At 40.4% G+C, this 20,926-nt stretch overlaps 1 protein-coding gene and 1 non-coding gene across 5 annotated transcripts in view; both read left to right on the top strand.

Moving 5' to 3' along the window:
• LOC133658960 (contactin-associated protein-like 5) overlaps positions 1 to 20,926 on the top strand; it is a 318,220-nt gene that overhangs the window by 111,306 nt on the left and 185,988 nt on the right. For all 4 annotated transcript variants that reach the window (XM_062061522.1, XM_062061521.1, XM_062061524.1 and 1 more), the window contains exons 8-10: positions 9,993 to 10,269; positions 10,337 to 10,483; positions 10,559 to 10,718. In XM_062061522.1, the coding sequence (XP_061917506.1) occupies positions 9,993 to 10,269; positions 10,337 to 10,483; positions 10,559 to 10,718 (584 nt within the window). The remainder of the gene's footprint in view (positions 1 to 9,992; positions 10,270 to 10,336; positions 10,484 to 10,558; positions 10,719 to 20,926) is intronic.
• On the top strand, positions 20,684 to 20,756 carry trnav-aac (transfer RNA valine (anticodon AAC)). Its single transcript has one exon. It is a non-coding gene; the product is annotated as a tRNA-Val (tRNA).

The raw sequence follows: 20,926 nt of genomic DNA, 5'->3' as shown, positions 1-20,926 counted from the left end.
GAACTGTCATAGGATGCCACCTGTGCAACAAATCCAGTCAGGAAATTTCCTCGCTCCCAAATATTCCAAAGCTTTATTATAAGAAAATGGAAGAATTTGGGAACAACAGCAACTCAGCCACCAAGTGGTAGGCCTCGTAAACTGACAGAGAGGGGTCTGCGGATGCTGAAGCGCATAGTGCAAAGAGGTCGCCGACGTCAGTTACTGCAGAGTTCCAAACTTCATGTGACCTTCCAATTAGCCCACGTACAGTACGCAGAGAGCTTCATGGAATGGAATGGGTTTCCATGGCCGAGCAGCTGCATCTAAGCCATACATCACCAAGTCCAATGCAAAGCATCGGATGCAGTGGTGTAAAGCACGTCGCCACTGGATTCTAGAGCAGTGGAGACGCCTTCTCTGGTGTGATGAATCACGCTTTTCCATCTGGCAATCTGATGGACCAGTCTGGGTTTGGAGGTTGCCAGGAGAATGCTACATTTCGGACTGCATTGTGCCGAGTGCGAAATTTGGTGGAGGTTGTTTTTCAGGAGTTGGGCTTGGCCCCTTAGTTCTAGTGAAAGGAACTTTGAATGCTCCAGGATACCGAAACATTTTGAACAATTCCATGCTCCCGACATTGTTGGAACAGTTTGGAGTGGGCCCCTTCCTCTTCCAACATGACAAGTTCCATAAATACATGGATGACAGAGTCTGGTGGGGATGAACTTGACTGGCCTGCACAGAGTCCTGACCTGAACCCGATAGAACACATTTGGGATGAATTAGAACGGAGACTGAGAGCCAGGCCTTCTCGACCAACATCAGTGTGTGACCTCACCACTGCGCTTTTGGAAGAATGGTGGAAAATTCCTATAAATACACCCGCAACCTTGTGGACAGCCTTCCCAGAAGAGTTGAAGCTGTAATAGCTGCAAAAGGTGGGTTAGGAATGGAATGGCACTTCAAGTTCATATGTGAGTCAAGGCAGGTGGCTAAATACTTTTGGCAATATAGTGTATATACGTTGCGAAAGGAGATATTTACACGGAAATATTTTGTACCGTATTTTTCGGAGTATAAGTCGCTCCGGAGTATAAGTCGCACCGGCCGAAAATGCATAATAAAGAAGGAAAAAAACATATATATATAAGTCACAATGGAGTATAAGTCACATTTTGGGGGGAAATTTATTTGATAAAACCCAACACCAAGAATAGACATTTGAAAGGCAATTTAAAATAAATAAAGAATAGTGAACAACAGGCTGAATAAGTGTACGTTATATGAGGCATAAATAACCAACTGAGAACGTGCCTGGTATGTTAATGTAACATATTATGGTAAGAGTCATTCAAATAACTATAACATATAGAACATGCTATACGTTTACCAAACAATCTGTCACTCCTAATCGCTAAATCCCATGAAATCTTATACGTCTAGTCTCTTACGTGAATGAGCTAAATAATATTATTTGATATTTTACGGTAAGTGTTAATAATTTCACACATAAGTCGCTCCTGAGTATAAGTCGCACCCCCGGCCAAACTATGAAAAAAACTGCGACTTATAGTCTGAAATATACGGTAAATGTTTGTTTACTTACCTTAAGTGTTTCAAAACGGTAAAACGACTGATCAAACAAAACAGAAGTTGTTGGCTGTTATCAGAGAAATATCCATAAATAAGTGTAAGAAAAAAATGGCGGCTTAAAGTCCGGAATTTACAGTAATCGAGGTTTGATTTTTTTTAGTCGATTAAGAATCGAAAATCGCAATTTAATCGAAAATCTGTTTTATTTTTTGCTGTTTTTTTTAGCAGAGTGAGTAGTTTTATTTTACGGTGGTTCACTACCATTAAGACCACGTTCAAGTTGTTCGGAATGTCGTACTTACGTCTTTCAACATTTCCCGTACGTTTGTTTTCTGTGTTTCAAACAAGAACCCATTGGACGTCAAACCAGGAATGGGGTTTTTTTTTGGACTTTGGAGCTTTTTTTGGCTACATTTATTGAGTCGATTGTTGGGCTTTTCTGCATTTGTTGTTTGAGGCGCTGAAAAACAAATCATTTATTGGGCTCGCTGCTGAGGTTTTAAGGGGAGAGCGCCTTGTGGTGGTTCGTTACAAAAGTCCAATCGTCACATTTTGGCATTTTTAGCAGAAAATTGGATGGCGAAATCCTTAAAGCGTCCATCATTTCCAACGCGATGCAGCGATTTGGAGAGTCCCCCCCCCCCCCTCGCTCCGACAATCAGACGGCGACCCCCGCTAACCTCCGGCTGGATGCGGCGCCGGCCTTTAAAGTCTGATTGGAGCGCGGAAAGTCCTTTACGGACAACAAAAGCGGGGAGGCGTGATGGAGGCTGTAATGGAATTTCAATGGGACAATCTCCCTCAGGTTGATGGAGGAGAATCTCATTGCGAGTCAAGGAGCCGCCGATTGCTCCTCGCTGCCCCGCGGGGGCCACGATAACTCCGCCACCGCCGGGCGTCACGGACAGACACCGCCCCGCACAATTCACCCTCACTTGAAATTGAACTCATTTGCGTTGGGATGCCATAAATGAAGTGTTTTGGTTTTTCGTGTGGTATTTTTACTTCTATGACATTCGTATGACCTTTGGGTTATTATACGACCTTGACAGCACTTGAGGTGCATGCTCAGGCACAACATAAAGGAACATTCCACACAGGCCGTGACATTTGCTCGTCGAAACGCTCAAAATAAACTTCAATTCATGTCTTTCTTTAACTCTAAATGTGATGATTCACATGTCAAATTACTCCATCTCAGATTTCTACAAAAGGACTCAAAGTCACAGGAGTATTCAGCCTAAAATGAGTTAAGTTAAGGCATTTGACTCATCCCCTTGTTCACCCCCTGGGAGGTGAGGGGAGCAGTGAGCAGCAGCGGTGCCGCGCCCGGGAATCCTTTTTGGTGATTCAACCCCCAATTCCAACCCTTGATGCTGAGTGCCAAGCAGGGAGGTAATGGGTCCCATTTTTGTAGTCTGCAAATGCTGAGAAATTGTCTCGAAAAGTTAGCATGTTAACATTAGCATGTTAACAGTTAGCATGTGTCACATACCAAGTTATATGATTCTGAGGGGTGCAGCTGAGAAATTGGCTTGAAAAGTTAGCATGCTAAGGGTTAGAATGCGTCACATACCAAGTTATATGACTCTGAGACATACAGCTGAGAAATTGTCTCGAAAAGTGAGCATGTTAACGTTAGCATGATAACAGTTTGCATGTGTCACACCAAGTCATATGAGTCTGAGGCGTACAGCTGAGAAAGGCTCGAAAAGTTAGCATGCTAACAGTTAGCATGTGTCACATACCAAGTAGGGATGTCCGATAATGGCTTTTTGCCGATATCCGATATTCCGATATTGTCCAACTCTTTAATTACCGATACCGATATCAACCGATACCGATATCAACCGATATATACAGTCGTGGAATTAACACATTATTATGTCTAATTTGGACAACCAGGTATGGTGAAGATAAGGTACTTTTTTAAAAAAAATTATAAAATAAAATTAGATAAATAAATTAAAAACATTTTCTTGAATAAAAAAGAAAGTAAAACAATATAAAAACAGTTACATAGAAACTAGTAATTAATGAAAATGAGTAAAATTAACTGTTAAAGGTTAGTACTATTAGTGGACCAGCAGCACGCACAATCATGTGTGCTTACGGACTGTATCCCTTGCAGACTGTATTGATATATATTAATATATAATGTAGGAACCAGAATATTAATAACAGAAAGAAACAACCCTTTTGTGTGAATGAGGAGGGAGGTTTTTTGGGTTGGTGCATTAATTGTAAGTGTATCTTGTGTTTTTTATGTTGATTTAATTAAAAAAATAAAAAAAATAAAAAAATGATACCGATAATAAAAAAAACGATACCGATAATTTCCGATATTATATTTTAACGCATTTATCGGCCGATAATATCGGCAGGCCGATATTATCGGACATCCCTAATACCAGGTCATATGACTCAATGCGTACAGCTGAGAAATTGGCTCGAAAAGTTAGCATGTAAACATTAGCATGCTAACAGTTAGCATGTATCACATACCAGCTTTGAGTACCTAACAATAGAAAAGCGCGATATAAAATCTAATCCATTATTATTATTATTATTATTAAGATATATGATTCTGAGGCGTACAGCTGAGAAATTGGCTGGGAAAGTTAGCATGCTAACGGTTAGAATGCGTCACATACCAAGTTATACAAACGTTTTTAGATACATAACATGTAGATGCATAAAATGTAGATGCATAACATGTAGATACGTAACATGTAGATACATAACATGTAGATACGTAACATGTAGATACATAACAAGTAGATACATAACCTGTAAGTACGTAACATGTAGATACATAACATGTAGATATGTTACATGTAGATACATAACATGTAGATACATAACATGTAGATACATAACCTGTAGATACGTAACCTGTAGATACGTAACCTGTAGATACATAACCTGTAGATACATAACCTGTAGATACGTAACCTGTAGATACATAACATGTAGATACATAACATGTAGATAGATACCATGTTGATACATACCATGTACATACTTAACATGTAGATACATAACATGTAGATACATAACATGTAGATACGTAACATGTAGATACATAACATGTAGATACATAACATGAAGATACGTAACATGTAGATACGTAGACGCGCACACAGCTGCTTGGCTTGATGCCAAATATTAGCACAGTTAAAACTGCCCAATTAGCAGTCAACTAATGCAAGTGAAATGACTACATTTTGTAACAAATTCCTACAATCTGTGTTTTGTCTTTAATAAATATGCTTTACCTGCTAGATGGCTTATCTATGTACATGTATCCATAGTTTTGTTTTTTAGTACTTAATTAATAATTGTATTTTTCTTAAAGCACAGACCAGGAGTGGCAACCATAAATCATGAATAATTTAATATAATGCAGTGTTTCCCACACATTCATTTATTTGTGGCGGCCCGCCACGAAAGAATTACGTCCGCCACAAATAAAAATAAATTTAAAAAAAATGTAATTTAAAAAAAAAAAATGTTTTCCCCTCTCCAGCTTCTCAGGCAAATCATATAGTTGATGTAGATGCCCATATCGGCTGTTCAGATTTACTTTACAAAAGAGAAGTGTAGGATACTTCTCTTGTTGCCTTATTTGTATTTGACTTTATTAAATGTATTTATATTAGAAACACAACATGTGTATACAACAAAGGGTGCAAAGTCTGCAGGCAGTAGGAAACACATGGTTAAGTGTAGGGAGTAAAACTGATGGCAGTCTAAAGTTCAAGATTTTTGGAGCTCTTTGTTCAGTGGATCAGATGTTTGATGAATGATAAATAAATGATAAATGGGATATACTTGTATAGCGCTTTTCTACCTTCAAGGTACTCAAAGCTCTGTGTCTGTCTACCACCACTACTGTTTTCTGTTTATTTGTTACTGACTGTGGCAGGACACCTCTGCCTCTGTTTCACTTTATGTTGCTGGTAAATAATATGGTTGTAGTAGTAGGCTAAAGTTAAATTATTTAGTATGCACTAATTAAAGGGGCAGAGCTTTAAGAGACATTTTAGCTTTTATATTTTATAAGATATATTTTTTGTAAGAACCACAATTAATAAATATATTTCAGTGAATAACTTATTGTTCAAATCTGTATATAAATATGTACATAAAGTGCTGTAATTATATTGTAAAATGGATAGATGGATGGATGGATGTCCATTTAAAACAAAACTGTTATTATTAATTAGTAAGTATACATTTTTTGAGCCTTTTTAGAGAAAATCATATCATTGTAGTAAATTATCCAAATTACTCGAACATGTCATGGTGACCACGCCCATAGCCACGCCCCCACCGCCACAGGTATCTTGGCAGATTATGGGAAACACTGTAATACAAATAAAGCTTTTTATTACATTCTAATCTAATCCTTGATTATGGCTGACAACATGTAATATGGAAAATTGAAAATTGTTCTTTTAATGCAACAAGAAGAGCCCAATGTGTTTAATGCCTTTTAATTTATATTTTAACCTTGTAAAATTGTTCTTTGACTGTGACTGTTTAATGTAGTGTAAGATTTTCGGTTAAAATAAACAATTTTCATAGTTTCCTTTATTTGGAAAAGTATCAATATACATTATACTGTAAATGTACTAAAATATTGGTTTCCAGACAACCCTACCTGACACTTCAAACATGACGAATTTGGGGCACTTACTAATTTTTGATTTAATCGCGATTCTTGTAAAGATTCTTAATCGGTTAAAAAAAATCAAAAAACTATTAAAAAATATAATATGTATATACATATATAGCCTATATACAATATGGTTACATATTTTATTAATATAATGGATATATAATTAATATAATTGGATATTAAGAGTATGTGACAGTTTGACTCCTGCCTTGTTTACTTCTGTAATCAATCAGAATAATCAAGCAGTTAAAATGCGCCAAACATGGATAAGTGTGGAGAGAGTGCATTTCTCCCACCATGCCTTGGGTGTAATTTTAAATTATGTGTCGTGCTTGGACATTTTTTTAATTTTTATAATACCCACAACGTTCAGTGAGCAGGTTGCGTTATGTGTGAGCATGCGTGTAGACTTTTTGTGTTGGTTTATTTGCGCCATGATTGGGGAAGGTTGTTTGGATTGGCTCATATATAAAATTATACATTTCAATGTGCAATTCATGGGCATTAACTTCAATTACTCAAGTTGTCCGCAAGATGTTGGCTAACTTGCTCCAAATATACTGTCAGATATTTCAAATTTAGTTAAAGGCACCACGTGGTCTAGATTCCTTATTCAAGTCCTGACGCCGGTGGGCCGTAGTTTGGACACCCTTGCCAAATACCGTGCATATTTACAGACTTCTTTGGCGTACCACTAGATGGAGCCCAGCACCACAGTTTGAGAATGACTGCCCTGAACAGTCTGTAGAGCTCAGACCTTCACCCAGGCCAAGGTGTTAGCGAGCTCGGCTACTTCCGGGTTGATTGGCGGACAGCGACGTTTTGATTGTGCTATCAAATGGTTAAAAAGCCTGCTGTGTCGGCACAATTATTCACACATACACCAAATTTGGATGGCTCCCTCTTCGGCCTCGATGCCATCTCTCTCCAAAGTTTTGTGGAAAAGGTTTTTGTCGTTTTCGCGTAATCCTTGCGTATGCGCCTCACAGTTTCCTCTGTCTAAAACAACAAATCTGCTCGTGCAAGTCAAAGCTAAGCTAATTAGCGTGTTTGTTCCTGTGTAAACAATATTTGTGTCTCTTTTGGAGATGCCCTTCTCCTTGCCCTGACATTATTTGCGCAATATTTTCGCCCCACCTTGAAGGGTATTGATTTTTGTCTCCAATTAGCACCTCCTGGGAGTGTCGGGGGTGTTAGAGGCAGGTCTGTGCAGAGCGTCTTTCACAGAGACCATGTTAGCAAGATGGCAGGTTTCACCCTAACATTCGCACGCAAAAGCTAGCTAGACATTAAACATCAAGCGTTAAAACACGCGTGACTTGAAACATTTGGCTGCTTTTCTTGCGTGAGACAAATTAATGGAGCCGGTTGACACGCAAATGTAATATATAATAGTAATAAGTAATAGTCAGTGTAATAGTAGGTTTACTGTAAGTGTAATAGTAATATGTAATAGTCAGTGTGATAGTAGGTATCATTGTAAGTGTAATATGTAATAGTCAGTGTAATAGTATGTATAATTGTAATAGTAATATATAATAGTAATAAGTAATAGTCAGTGTGATAGTAGGTATACTGTAAGTGTAAGTGCAATAGTAATATATGATAGTAATATGTAATAGTCAGTGTAATAGTATAGTATTAGTAGTACAGTATGTCGTATTTGGGAGGGGGAGTGATGCGTTCAATGTGCGTAGGGGATTTTAACACTCAAAGGTTGTTGACATGGGAGGAGACACGTGTCCTAATGTAGTATATATAGTAAGGTTACTAGTAATATGTATTAGTAGTACAGTATGTAGTATTTGGGAGGGGTAGTGTTGCGTTCAGTGTGCGTAGGGGATTTCAACACTCAAAGGTTGTTGGCATGTAAGGAGACACGTGTCCTAATGTAGTATATATAGTAAGTAGTAATATGTATTAGTAGTACAGTATGTAATATTTGGGAGGGTTAGTGATGCGTTCAATGTGCGTAGGGGATTTCAACACTCAAAGGTTGTTGGCATGTAAGGAGACGCGTGTCTTAATGTAGTATATATAGTAAGTGTGCTAGTAATATGTACTAGTAGTACAGTATGTAACATTTGGGAGGGGTAGTGATGCGTTCAGTGTGTGTAGGTGATTTCAACACACAAAAGTTGTTGTCATGACAGGAGATATGTGTCCTAATGTAGTATACGTAGTAAGTAGTAATATGTAATAGTAGTACAGTATGTAGTATTTGGGAGGGGTAATGATGCGTTCAGTGTGCGTAGGTGATATCCACACACAAAGGTTGTTGGCATTGGAGGAGACATGTGTCCTAATGTAGTATATATAGTAAGTAGTAATATGTATTAGTAGTACAGTATGTAGTATTTGGGAGGGTTAATGATGCGTTCAGTGTGCGTAGGAGATTTCCACACTCAAAGGTCGTTGGCATTGGAGGAGACACATGTCCTAATGTAGTATATATAGTAAGTGTACTAGTAATATGTATTAGTAGTACAGTATGTAGTATTTGGGAGGGGTAGTGATGCGTTCAATGTGCGTAGGTGATTTCAACACTCAAAGGTTGTTGTCATGTGAGGAGACACGCGTCCTAATGTAGTATATATAGTAAGTGTACTAGTAATATGTATTAGTAGTACAGTATGTAGTATTTGGGAGGGTTAATGATGCGTTCAGTGTGCGTAGGAGATTTCCACACTCAAAGGTCGTTGGCATTGGAGGAGACACATGTCCTAATGTAGTATATATAGTAAGTGTACTAGTAATATGTATTAGTAGTACAGTATGTAGTATTTGGGAGGGGTAGTGATGCGTTCAATGTGCGTAGGTGATTTCAACACTCAAAGGTTGTTGTCATGTGAGGAGACACGCGTCCTAATGTAGTATATATAGTAAGTGTACTAGTAATATGTATTAGTAGTACAGTATGTAGTATTTGGGAGGGGTAATGATGCGTTCAGTGTGTGTAGGTGATTTCAACACACAAAGGTTGTTGTCATGAGAGGAGACACGTGTCTTAATGTAGTATATATAGTAAGTGTACTAGTAATATGTACTAGTAGTACAGTATGTAACATTTGGGAGGGGTAGTGTTGCGTTCAGTGTGTGTAGGTGATTTCAACACACAAAAGTTGTTGTCATGAGGGGAGATATGTGTCCTAATGTAGTATACGTAGTAAGTAGTAATATGTAATAGTAGTACAGTATGTAGTATTCAGGAGGGTTAATGATGCGTTCAGTGTGCGTAGGTGATATCCACACACAAAGGTTGTTGGCATTGGAAGAGACATGTGTCCTAATGTAGTATATATAGTAAGTAGTAATATGTATTAGTAGTACAGTATGTAGTATTTGGGAGGGTTAATGATGCGTTCAGTGTGCGTAGGTGATTTCCACACTCAAAGGTCGTTGGCATTGGAGGAGACACATGTCCTAATGTAATATATATAGTAAGTGTACTAGTAATATGTATTAGTAGTACAGTATGTAGTATTTGGGATGGGTAGTGTTGCGTTCAGTGTGCGTAGGGGATTTCAACACTCAAAGGTTGTTGGCATTGGAGGAGAAATGTGTCCTAATGTAGTATATATAGTAAGTAGTAATATGTATTAGTAGTACAGTATGTAATATTTGAGAGGGGTAGTGATGTGTTCAGTGTGCGTAGGTGATTTCCACACTCAAAGGTTGTTGGCATGGGAGTGTCCTAAGAAAGGCGTCAATTGGAGCCTGTGTCACGTTGTAGGGCAACGTGACCTTCTCGTGCTCGCAGTCCCAGCTGGTGGCGTGCAGCTTCCTGAGCGCCAACAGCAGCTTCCTGACACTCCCGTCAGCGGCGGCGGGGGCGGGGGCGGGGGCGGCCTCCTCGGGCTTCTCCGCCCGCTTCCAGTTCCGCACGTGGAACCCCGAGGGACTGCTGCTGTCGGTGCCGCTCGGCCCCCGGAGGGTGCAGCTCCACATCCGGAAGCGCCGCCTACACCTGACCCTGCACGCCTCCGGGCGCAAGTCGGAGGTCTCTCCAGGTGAGCCCGGGTTTTACCCACCCCCTCCCCCCGGCAGGAAGTCAATCATTCCGGCGTCTCGCTGCAGATTACACGGTGAATGATGGATTGTGGCACTCCGTCAGTCTGGAGGCCAGGAGGTTCCTCATCAGTCTGAAGCTGGACAGCGAGCCGTCATCGCAGATCGAAGTGTCGGCGTTGCCTCTGGAGTCCAAAGGCACTTTTCACTTCGGAGGTCTGTGGAGCTTTTTCTGCCTCCCCCGCCTTAAAAAAAGCACTCTTGAAAACCCCTGAATCTCATTCGTTCCAGGGTGTCCCGCGACCGACTGCCAGTCCTCGTCTCCGTCCTTCCAAGGATGCATGCGGCTCATCTCCGTCGACGGCCAGCCCGTCAACCTCAGCCGCGTGCAGCAAGGGATGCTGGGAAACTTTAACCATCTTCACTTCGACACCTGCACCATAACGGACAGGTAGGAACTATTTTTTTGCTTGATTTTTTTAACGGAATAACTTGATTTTATCAGCACAGTGCTTATTGATCGACATCTGAGCAAACGTGTGGCGGTAAAAACAGACAACATTTCATAGACTTTCGTCACATACGAAGTTATATGACTGAGGCGTGCAGCTGAAAAATTGGCTAGAAAAGTTAGCATGCTAACAGTTAGCATGTGTCACATACCAAGTTATATGACTCTAAGGCGTACAGCTGAGAAATTGGCTGGAAAAGTTAGCATGCTAACGAGTAGCATGCGTCACCTACAAATGTATATGACTCTGAGGCGTACAGCTGAGAAATTGGCTTGAAAAGTTAGCATATTTGCGGTTAGCATGTGTCACATACCAAGTCATATGACTCTGAGGTGTACAGCTGAGAAATTGGTTTGAAAAGTTAGCATATTTGCAGTTAGCATGTGTCACATACCAAGTCATATGACTCTGAGGTGTACAGCTGAGAAATTGGCTTGAAAAATTAGCATGTTACGTTAGCATGATAACAGTTAGCATGTGTCACATACCAAGTCATATGACTCTGAGGTGTACAGCTGAGAAATTGGCTTGAAAAATTACGTTACTTTAGCATGATAGCAGTTAACATGTGTCACATACCAAGTTATATGACTGAGGCGTGCAGCTGAAAAATTGGCTAGAAAAGTTAGCATGCTAACAGTTAGCATGTGTCACATACCAAGTTATATGACTCTGAGGCGTACAGCTGAGAAATTGGCTCGAAAAGTTAGCATGCTAACGAGTAGCATGCGTCACCTACAAATGTATATGACTCTGAGGCGTACAGCTGAGAAATTGGCTCGAAAAGTTAGCATATTTGCGGTCAGCATGTGTCACATACCAAGTCATATGACTCTGAGGTGTACAGCTGAGAAATTGGTTTGAAAAGTTAGCATATTTGCAGTTAGCATGTGTCACATACCAAGTCATATGACTCTGAGGTGTACAGCTGAGAAATTGGCTTGAAAAATTAGCATGTTACGTTAGCATGATAACAGTTAGCATGTGTCACATACCAAGTTATATGACTTGAAAAGCCTAAAAATGGCTTGAAAAGTTAGCATGCTAAAAGTTAGCATGTGTCACATACCAAGTTATATGACTGAGGCATGCAGCTGAGAAATTGGCTTGAAAAGTTAGCATGCTAACGGGTAGCATGCGTCACCTACCAATTTATATGACTCTGAGGCATACAGCTGAGAAATTGGCTGGAAAAGTTAGCATATTAGCGGTTAGCATGTGTCACATACCAAGTCATAAGACTCCGAGGCGTAAAGCTGAGAAATTGGCTCGAAAAATTTGCGTGTTACGTTAGCATGATAACAGTTAGCATGTGTCACATACCAAGTCATATGACTCGAGGCTTACAGCTGAGAAATTTGCTCGAAAAGTTAGCATGTTATGTTAGCATGCTAACAGTTAGCATGTGTCATATACCAAGTTTTATGACTGAGGTGTGCAGCTGAAAAATTGGCTAGAAAAGTTAGCATGCTAACAATTAGCATATGTCACATACCAAGTTACATGACTGAGGCATGCAGCTGAGAAATTGGCTTGAAAAGTTAGCATGCTAACGAGTAGCATGCGTCACCTACAAATGTATATGACTCTGAGGCGTACAGCTGAGAAATTGGCTCGAAAAGTTAGCATATTTGCGGTCAGCATGTGTCACATACCAAGTCATATGACTCTGAGGCGTACAGCTGAGAAATTGGTTCGAAAAAATAGCCTGCTAACAATAGCATGCTAACAGTTAACATATGTCACATACCAAGTCATATGACTCGAGGTTTACAGCTGAGGAATTGGCACGAAAAATTAGCATGTTACGTTAGCATGATAACAGTTAGCATGTGTCACATACCAAGTTATATGACTGAGGGGTGCAGCTGAAAAATTGGCTTGAAAAGTTAGTATGCTAACAGTTAGCATGTGTCACATACCAAGTTATATGACTGAGGCATGCAGCTGAGAAATTGGCTTGAAAAGTTAGCATGCTAACGGGTAGCATGCGTCACCTACCAATGTATATGACTCTGAGGCGTACAGCTGAGAAATTGGCTCGAAAAGTTAGCATATTTGCGGTTAGCATGTGTCACATACCAAGTCATATGACTCTGAGGTGTACAGCTGAGAAATTGGCTTGAAAAGTTAGCATATTTGCGGTTAGCATGTGTCACATACCAAGTCATATGACTCTGAGGTGTACAGCTTAGAAATTGGCTTGAAAAATTAGCATGTTACGTTAGCATGATAACAGTTAGCATGTGTCACATACCAAGTTATATGACTGAGGGGTGCAGCTGAAAAATTGGCTTGAAAAGTTAGTATGCTAACAGTTAGCATGTGTCACATACCAAGTTATATGACTGAGGCATGCAGCTGAGAAATTGGCTTGAAAAGTTAGCATGCTAACGAGTAGCATGCGTCACCTACCAACGTATATGACTCTGAGGCGTACAGCTGAGAAATTGGCTCGAAAAGTTAGCATATTTGCGGTTAGCATGTGTCACATACCAAGTCATATGACTCTGAGGTGTACAGCTGAGAAATTGGCTCGAAAAATTAGCATATTACGTTAGCATGATAACAATTAGCACGTGTCACATACCAAGTTATGACTCTGAGGCGTACAGCTGAGAAATTGGTTCGAAAAGTTAGCCTGCTAACAATAGCATGCTAACAGTTAGCATATGTCACATACCAAGTCATATGACTCGAGGTTTACAGCTGAGAAATTGGCACGAAAAGTTAACATGTTAACGTTAGCATGCTAACAGTTACCATATGTCACATACCAAGTTTTAATGACTGAGGCGTGCAGCTGAAAAATTGGCTTGAAAAGTTAGTATGCTAACAGTTAGCATGTGTCACATACCAAGTTATATGACTTAGGCGTAGAGCTGAGAAATTGGCCCGAAAAGTTAGCATGCTAACATGTTAGCAGTGTAGCATGTGCAAAACAACACATTTAACATAATTAAAACCTCCCTGACACATCCCAAGACTGGGTTTCAAACTCCAGTAAATATGCACTCATGGCATTTGGAACAATTTGCAAATATATTCTCACCAGTGACGGAGCAGGAATGGGCTAGGAATATTAATATGAAGCGCCTTGACATTCGTCAATTGACATTTTATATAAGTCAAAATGAAAACATTTTTTTATGAACTTACAAAAACATCCCCAGATGTTAACCAACATGTGGGCAAGAAGGAAGGTCCTGCAGATGTTGGGAGCCTTCCCCTTCCTGGATGTGGAGTGGGAACAATGATTTCATTGTTCCATTAATATGTCTGTGTCACGATAGTTGTTATTGCACTCTAGGGCCACATGAAATAGTGACTACATATCAATATGCAAAGGCAACTACAAAACCCAAAACCAGTGAAGTTGGCACATTGTGTAAATCGTAAATAAAAACAGAACACAATGATTTGCAAATCCTTTTCAACTTATATTGAATTGAATATGTCCGAACTGGTAAACTTTGTTATTTTTTTGCAAATATTAGCTTATTTGGTATTTGCTGCCTGCAACATGTTTCAAAAAAGTGGCAAAAAAGACTGAGAAAGTTGCAGAATGCTCATCAAACAGGTCAACAGGCTAATTGGGAACAGGTGGGTGCCATGATTGGGTATAAAAGCAGCTTCCATGAAATGCTCAGTCATTCACAAACAAGGATGGGGCGAGGGTCACCACCTTGTGAACAAATGCCTGAGCAAATTGTCCAACAGTTTAAGAACAACATTTCTCAACCAGCTATTGCAAGGAATTTTGGGATTTCACCATCTACGCTCCATAATATCATCAAAAGGTTCAGAGAATCTGGAGAAATCACTGCACGTAACATTGAATGCCCGTGACCTTGGATCCCTCAGGCGGTACTGCATCGAAAAGTGACATCAGTGTGTAAAGGATATCACCACATGGGCTCAGGAACACTTCAGAAAACCACTGTCAGTAACTACAGTTGGTCGCTACATCTGTAAGTGCAAGTTAAAACTCTACTATGCAAAGCGAAAACCGTTTATCAACAACACCCAGAAACACCGCCGGCTTCGCTGGGCCTGAGCTCATCTAAGATGGACTGATGCAAAGTGGTCTGACGAGTCCACATTTCAAATTGTTTTTGGAAACTGTGGACGTCATGTCTCCCGGAATAAAGAGGAAAAGAACAATCCGGACTGTTATAGGCGCAAAATTGAAAAGCCAGCATGTGTGATGGTATGGGGGTGTATTAGTGCCTAAGGCATGGGTAACTTACACATCTGTGAAGGCACCATTAATGCTGAAAAGGTACATACAGGTTTTGGAGCAACATATGTTGCCATCCAAGCAATGTCTTTTTCATGGACGCCCCTGCTTATTTCAGCAAGACGATGCCAATCCATGTGTTACAACAGTGTGGCTTCATAGTAAAAGAGTGCGGGTACTAGACTGGCCTGCCTGTAGTCCAGACCTGTCTCCCATTGAAAATGTGTGGCGCATTATGAAGCCTAAAATACCACAAGGGAGACCTCAAACTGTTGAACAACTTAAGATGTACATCAAGCAAGAATGGGAAAGAATTCCACCTGAAAAGCTTCAAAAATGTGTCTCCTCAGTTCCCAAACGTTTACTGAGTGTTGTTAAAAGGAAAGGCCATGTAACACAGTGGTGAACATGTCCCTGTGCCAACTTTTTTGCAATGTGTTGCTGCCATTAAATTCTAAGTTATTGATTGATTATTTGCAAAAAAAGAAAGAAGTTTCTCAGTTTGAACATTAAATATCTTGTCTTTGTAGTCTATTCAATTGAATATAAGTTGAAAAGTATTCGCAAATCATTATATTCTGTTTTTATTTACCATTTACACAACGTGCCAACTTCACTGGTTTTGGGTTTTGAATTTTTGACTATTATATTTTTCACAGATTGATGGATAACTTGTTTTAAAATGACATGTCAAGATGACAAGCAGATATTTATGTTTATTTTTCATTGCCAAATAAAGAAAACAAAAAATAAAGCATAGAAAATATGTGATGACATGTTCTTCATGTTTCTGTCAAAAGTGAAAGAAGAAATACATTTAGGCATTTCAAGACTTCCATCCATCCTTTGCAGGCGACGTAAATGATGTGGTGGGCCACTTTAAAATGATGTAGAGGGCTACGTTAAAATTGTGTGTAGGGCCACATTAAATGTTGTGGTGGACTACTTTAAAATGATGTGGAGGGGCCACTTTAAAATTATATATAGGGCCCCTTTAAAATGACATGGTGGGTTACATTAAAATGATGTGGCGGACCATGTTAAATGATGTGGTGGGTCAATTTAAAAGGATGTGGAGGGTCACATTAAAATGACAAGGAGGGCCATTTAAAAAGGCAGTGGTGGGCCACAATAAAGTGATGTGGAGGGCCACAATGAAATGATGTGTAGGGCCACGTAAAATGGCATGGAGGGCCATTTTAAAAAGATGTGGAGTGACACTTTAAAATGATGTATAGGGCCACTTTAAAATGACATGGTGGGTTACATTAAAATGACGTGGCGGACCATGTTAAATGATGTGATGGGTCACTTTAAAACGATGTGGAGGGTCACATTAAAATGACAAGGAGGGTCATTTAAAAAGGCAGTGGTGGGCCACAATAAAGTGATGTGGAGGGCCACAATGAAATGATGTGTCGGGCCACGTAAAATGGCATGGAGGGCCAATTTAAAAAGATGTGGAGTGACACTTTAAAATGATGTATAGGTCCACTTTAAAATGACATGGTGGGTTACGTTAAAATGATGTGGCAGACCATGTTAAATGATGTGGTGGGTCACTTTAAAACGATGTGGAGGGTCACATTAAAATGACAAGGAGGGCCATTTAAAAAGGCAGTGGTGGGCCACGATAAAGTGATGTGTCGGGCCACGTAAAATGGCATGGAGGGCCAATTTAAAAAGATGTGGAGTGACACTTTAAAATGACAAGGAGGGCCATTTAAAAAGGCAGTGGTGGGCCACAATAAAGTGATGTGGAGGGCCACAATGAAATGATGTGTAGGGTCATGTAAAATGGCATGGAGGGCCATTTTAAAAAGATGTGGAGGGTCACATTAAAAAGACAAGGAGGGCCATTTAAAAAGGCAGTGGTGGGCCACCATAAAGTGATGTGGAGGGCCACAATGAAATGATGTGTAGGGCCACGTAAAATGGCATGGAGGGCCATTTTAAAAGGATGTGGAGGGACACTTTAAAATGATGTATAGGGCCACTTTAAAATAATGTGGTGGGTTACATTAAAATGACTGGGTGGACCATGTTAAATCGTGTGGTGGGCCACTTCAAAGCGATGTGGAGGGCCACATTAAAATGCAGTGGTGGGCCACAATAAAGTGACATAGAGAGCCACCATGAAATGGCGTTTAGGGCCACTTAAAATGGCATGGAGGGAGAATTTAAAAAGATGTGGAGGGACACTTTAATATGGCGTGTAGGACCACATTAAAATGATGCTGTTGTCCACATTAAAATGACATGGAGGGCCAATTTAAAATGATGTAAAGGGCTGCTTTTAAATAACTTGGAGGGCTACATTTAAACGACGTAGAGGGATACATTAAAATTATGTGGTGGATCACTTTAAAATGATGTGGAGGGGCCACTTTAAAATGACATATAGGGCCATTTTAAAATGATGTGGTGGGTAACATTAAAATGACGTGGCGGACCATGTTAAATGATGTGGTGGGACACTTTAAAACGATGTGGAGGGTCACATTAAAATGACAAGGAGGGCCATTTAAAAAGGCAGTGGTGGGCCACAATAAAGTGATGTGGAGGGTCACAATGAAATGATGTGTAGGGCCACGTAAAATGGCATGGAGGGCCATTTTAAAAAGATGTGGAGGGTCACATTAAAATGACAAGCAGGGCCATTTAAAAAGGCAGTGGTGGGCCACAATAAAGTGATTTGGAGGGCCACAATGAAATGATGTGTAGGGCCACGTAAAATGGCATGGAGGGCCATTTTAAAAAGATGTGGAGGGACACTTTAAAATGATGTAAAGGGCCACTTTAAAATAATGTGGTGGGTTACATTAAAATGACTGGGCGGACCATGTTAAATCGTGTGGTGGGCCACTTCAAAGCGATGTGGAGGGCCACATTAAAATGCAGTGGTGGGCCACAATAAAGTGATGTAGAGAGCCACCATGAAATGGCGTTTAGGGCCACTTAAAATGGCATGGAGGGAGAATTTAAAAAGATGTGGAGGGACACTTTAATATGGCGTGTAGGACCACATTAAAATGATGCTGTTGTCCACATTAAAATGACATGGAGGGCCACATTAAAATGATGTAAAGGGCTGCCTTTAAATAACATGGAGGGCTACAATTAAACGAAGTAGAGGGATACATTAAAATTATGTGGTGGATCACTTTAAAATGATGTGGAGGGGCCACTTTAAAATGACATATAGGGCCATTTTAAAATGATGTGGTGGGTTACATTAAAATGACGTGGCGGACCATGTTAAATGATGTGGTGGGACACTTTAAAACGATGTGGAGGGCCAGATTAAAATGCAGTGGTGGGCCACATTAAAGTGATGTAGAGGGCCACCATGAAATGACGTGTAGGGCCACTCAGTGCTTATGGCGCCACCTGTTGCTTGGATAATGTGGCAGCCTCTGTGTGCAGCTATGGAGGACACCCCCCCCCCCCCCCCTCCGTCAGACGTAGCTAAGCACGATCCAAAATGGCAGCGCTGGCGAAAGTGAGTCGGGCGGGATACTTCCCGATGGCGGCAAGCACGTTGACAGGAACATCCAATTAGGCGGCGACAAAAAGCGGGTGACAGTCCTCCCTGGCAGAGGTCCACGCTAACGAGCTGCTCCCCCACAGCCCGGCGTGCGGCGCGCCATCCCTCATTAGCTCGCTCAGCTGCAGGGCTGCCGCTGAACAGGTGCGGCAGGACCGGCGCCTCGGCGAAGGTCCGGATGCGGCCCGAATGAGACAAACGGCAGTTAAATCCCCAGGGAATACCGCGGCGTTCTATCTTCCCTCGCTTCGGACGCCGTATGGCGCGCTGCAGGCCACCTTGTCGCCATAGCGAAGAAGCCAAATGTGCACACGGTCCCTGTTTTAACGAGCGCATTAGCAAACATTTAGCGGCACGTATAGGTGGGAGTGTGTATCCTCGCCGCCATAAATGTGCACCTTTTTAACGACTGAAAAGCGAGGAAATAATCAAATTTAATCACGGAGAGCGGCGAGCGGACACTTTATGGCTTTTAAGGCCTTTGCGTTGTTTATGGGCCGTTGTGTGAGGGCTAAAAGTAGCACTTAGCATTAACAACTAATGCGAAGCTTGTTTGTGGCGTGCAGAGAGTGGACTCCGGGAATTGCGCACATCAAGGCTGTGGTGACCTTTTGTGGCTCGACGTGACGGTGAAAACATCGAAAATACCCGTCAATCGGATGCAGCGCGGTTCCATCACCGATAATGACGCTAATGCGTCTTCCAGGTAGCATTAATCAAGCCTGGATGCTAATGCAAGGCTAATATCGCAGCTATGGGCTACCTGTATTATTAATCATGCCACGTGAACTCATGAAAAACTGTATGGCTCCACTGGGAATTGAACCCACGGACCTTTTGCATGTAAAACAGCAAACTAGCTTGATATGTATAGAAATAGAAACCACAACGTGTGGAACAAACCGGCTTATAAGACAGGTACCGTATTTTTCAGAGTATAAGTCGCTCCGCAGAATAAGTCGCACCGGCCAAAAATGCATAATAAAGAAGGAAAAAAACATATATAAGTCGCACTGGAGTATAAGTCGCATTTTTTGGGGAAATGTATTTGATAAAAGCCAACACCAAGAATAGACATTTGAAAGGCAATTTAAAATAAATAAAGAATAGTGAACAACAGGCTGAATAAGTGTACGTTATATGATGCATAAATAACCAACTGAGAACGTGCCTGGTATGTTAACGTAACATATTATGGTAAGAGTCATTCAAATAACTATAACATATAGAACATGCTATACGTTTACCAAACAATCTGTCACTCCTTATCGCTAAATCCCATGAAATCTTATACGTCTAGTCTCTTACGTGAATGAGCTAAATAATATTTGATATTTTACGGTATTGTGTTAATAATTTCACACATAAGTCGCTCCTGAGTATAAGTCGCACCCCCGGCCAAACTATGAAAAAAACTGCAACTTAAAGTCCGAAAAATACGGTATTTAATTTTTTTAAAACTGGAAAAGTTCAACCTAAATATAGAATATTATGAACTTTGTTGTCATCGCACTTAAAAAGGACAAGAACATGAGTTTTCAGTACAAGAGCAGACTTACAATATACAGTTGCAGGGGTAGGCAGAACAGGAACAGACTGGTGGGTCACTAAAAGTAAAGTCAGCATGCTAACGGTTAGCATGCGTCACATACCAAGTCATATGAGTCTGAGGCGTACAGCGGAGAAATTGGCTCGAAAGGTTAGCATTAGGGATGTCCGATAATGGCTTTTTGCCAATATCCGATATTGTCCAAATCTTAATTACCGATATCAACCGATACCGATATATACAGTCGTGGAATTAACACATTATTATGCCTAATTTGGACAACCAGGTATGGTGAAGATAAGGTCCTTTTTTTTTTTAAATAATAAAATAAAATACAAACGTAAGATAAATAAATAAATAAAAATGTCTTCAATAAAAAAGAAAGTAAAACAATATAAAAACAGTTACATAGAAACTAGTAATTAATGAAAATGAGTAAAATTAACTGTTAAAGGTTAGTACTATTAGTGGAGCAGCAGCACGCACGATCATGTGTGCTTACGGACTGTATCCCTTGCAGACTGTATTGATATATATTGATATACACATTATGTATGACATATCTAAAGGTTCCATAGTGTAGTAGTTATCACGTCTGCTTAACACGCAGAAGGTCCTGGGTTCGATTCCCAGTGGAACCATGAATGTCGCAAGCTAAATAATTTACTTTTTTAAGAAGAGGTTTTGCAGTGAATGCTTAAAGGGGAACTTTGATGAGGTTATGACGTCTGTGTTGAGTGAAGTGTTCCATGCTAGGTTTGTTTTTATCAATCTGCAACGAACCATTTTTGATAATGGGGTGTAGGCAGTC

This window comes from Entelurus aequoreus, linkage group LG10 (genome assembly GCF_033978785.1).
Source record: "Entelurus aequoreus isolate RoL-2023_Sb linkage group LG10, RoL_Eaeq_v1.1, whole genome shotgun sequence".
Classification (NCBI taxonomy): Eukaryota; Metazoa; Chordata; class Actinopteri; order Syngnathiformes; family Syngnathidae; genus Entelurus; species Entelurus aequoreus.
The sequence above is the reverse complement of the archived record's forward strand: the minus strand, read 5'-3'. Positions and strand labels throughout refer to the sequence as shown.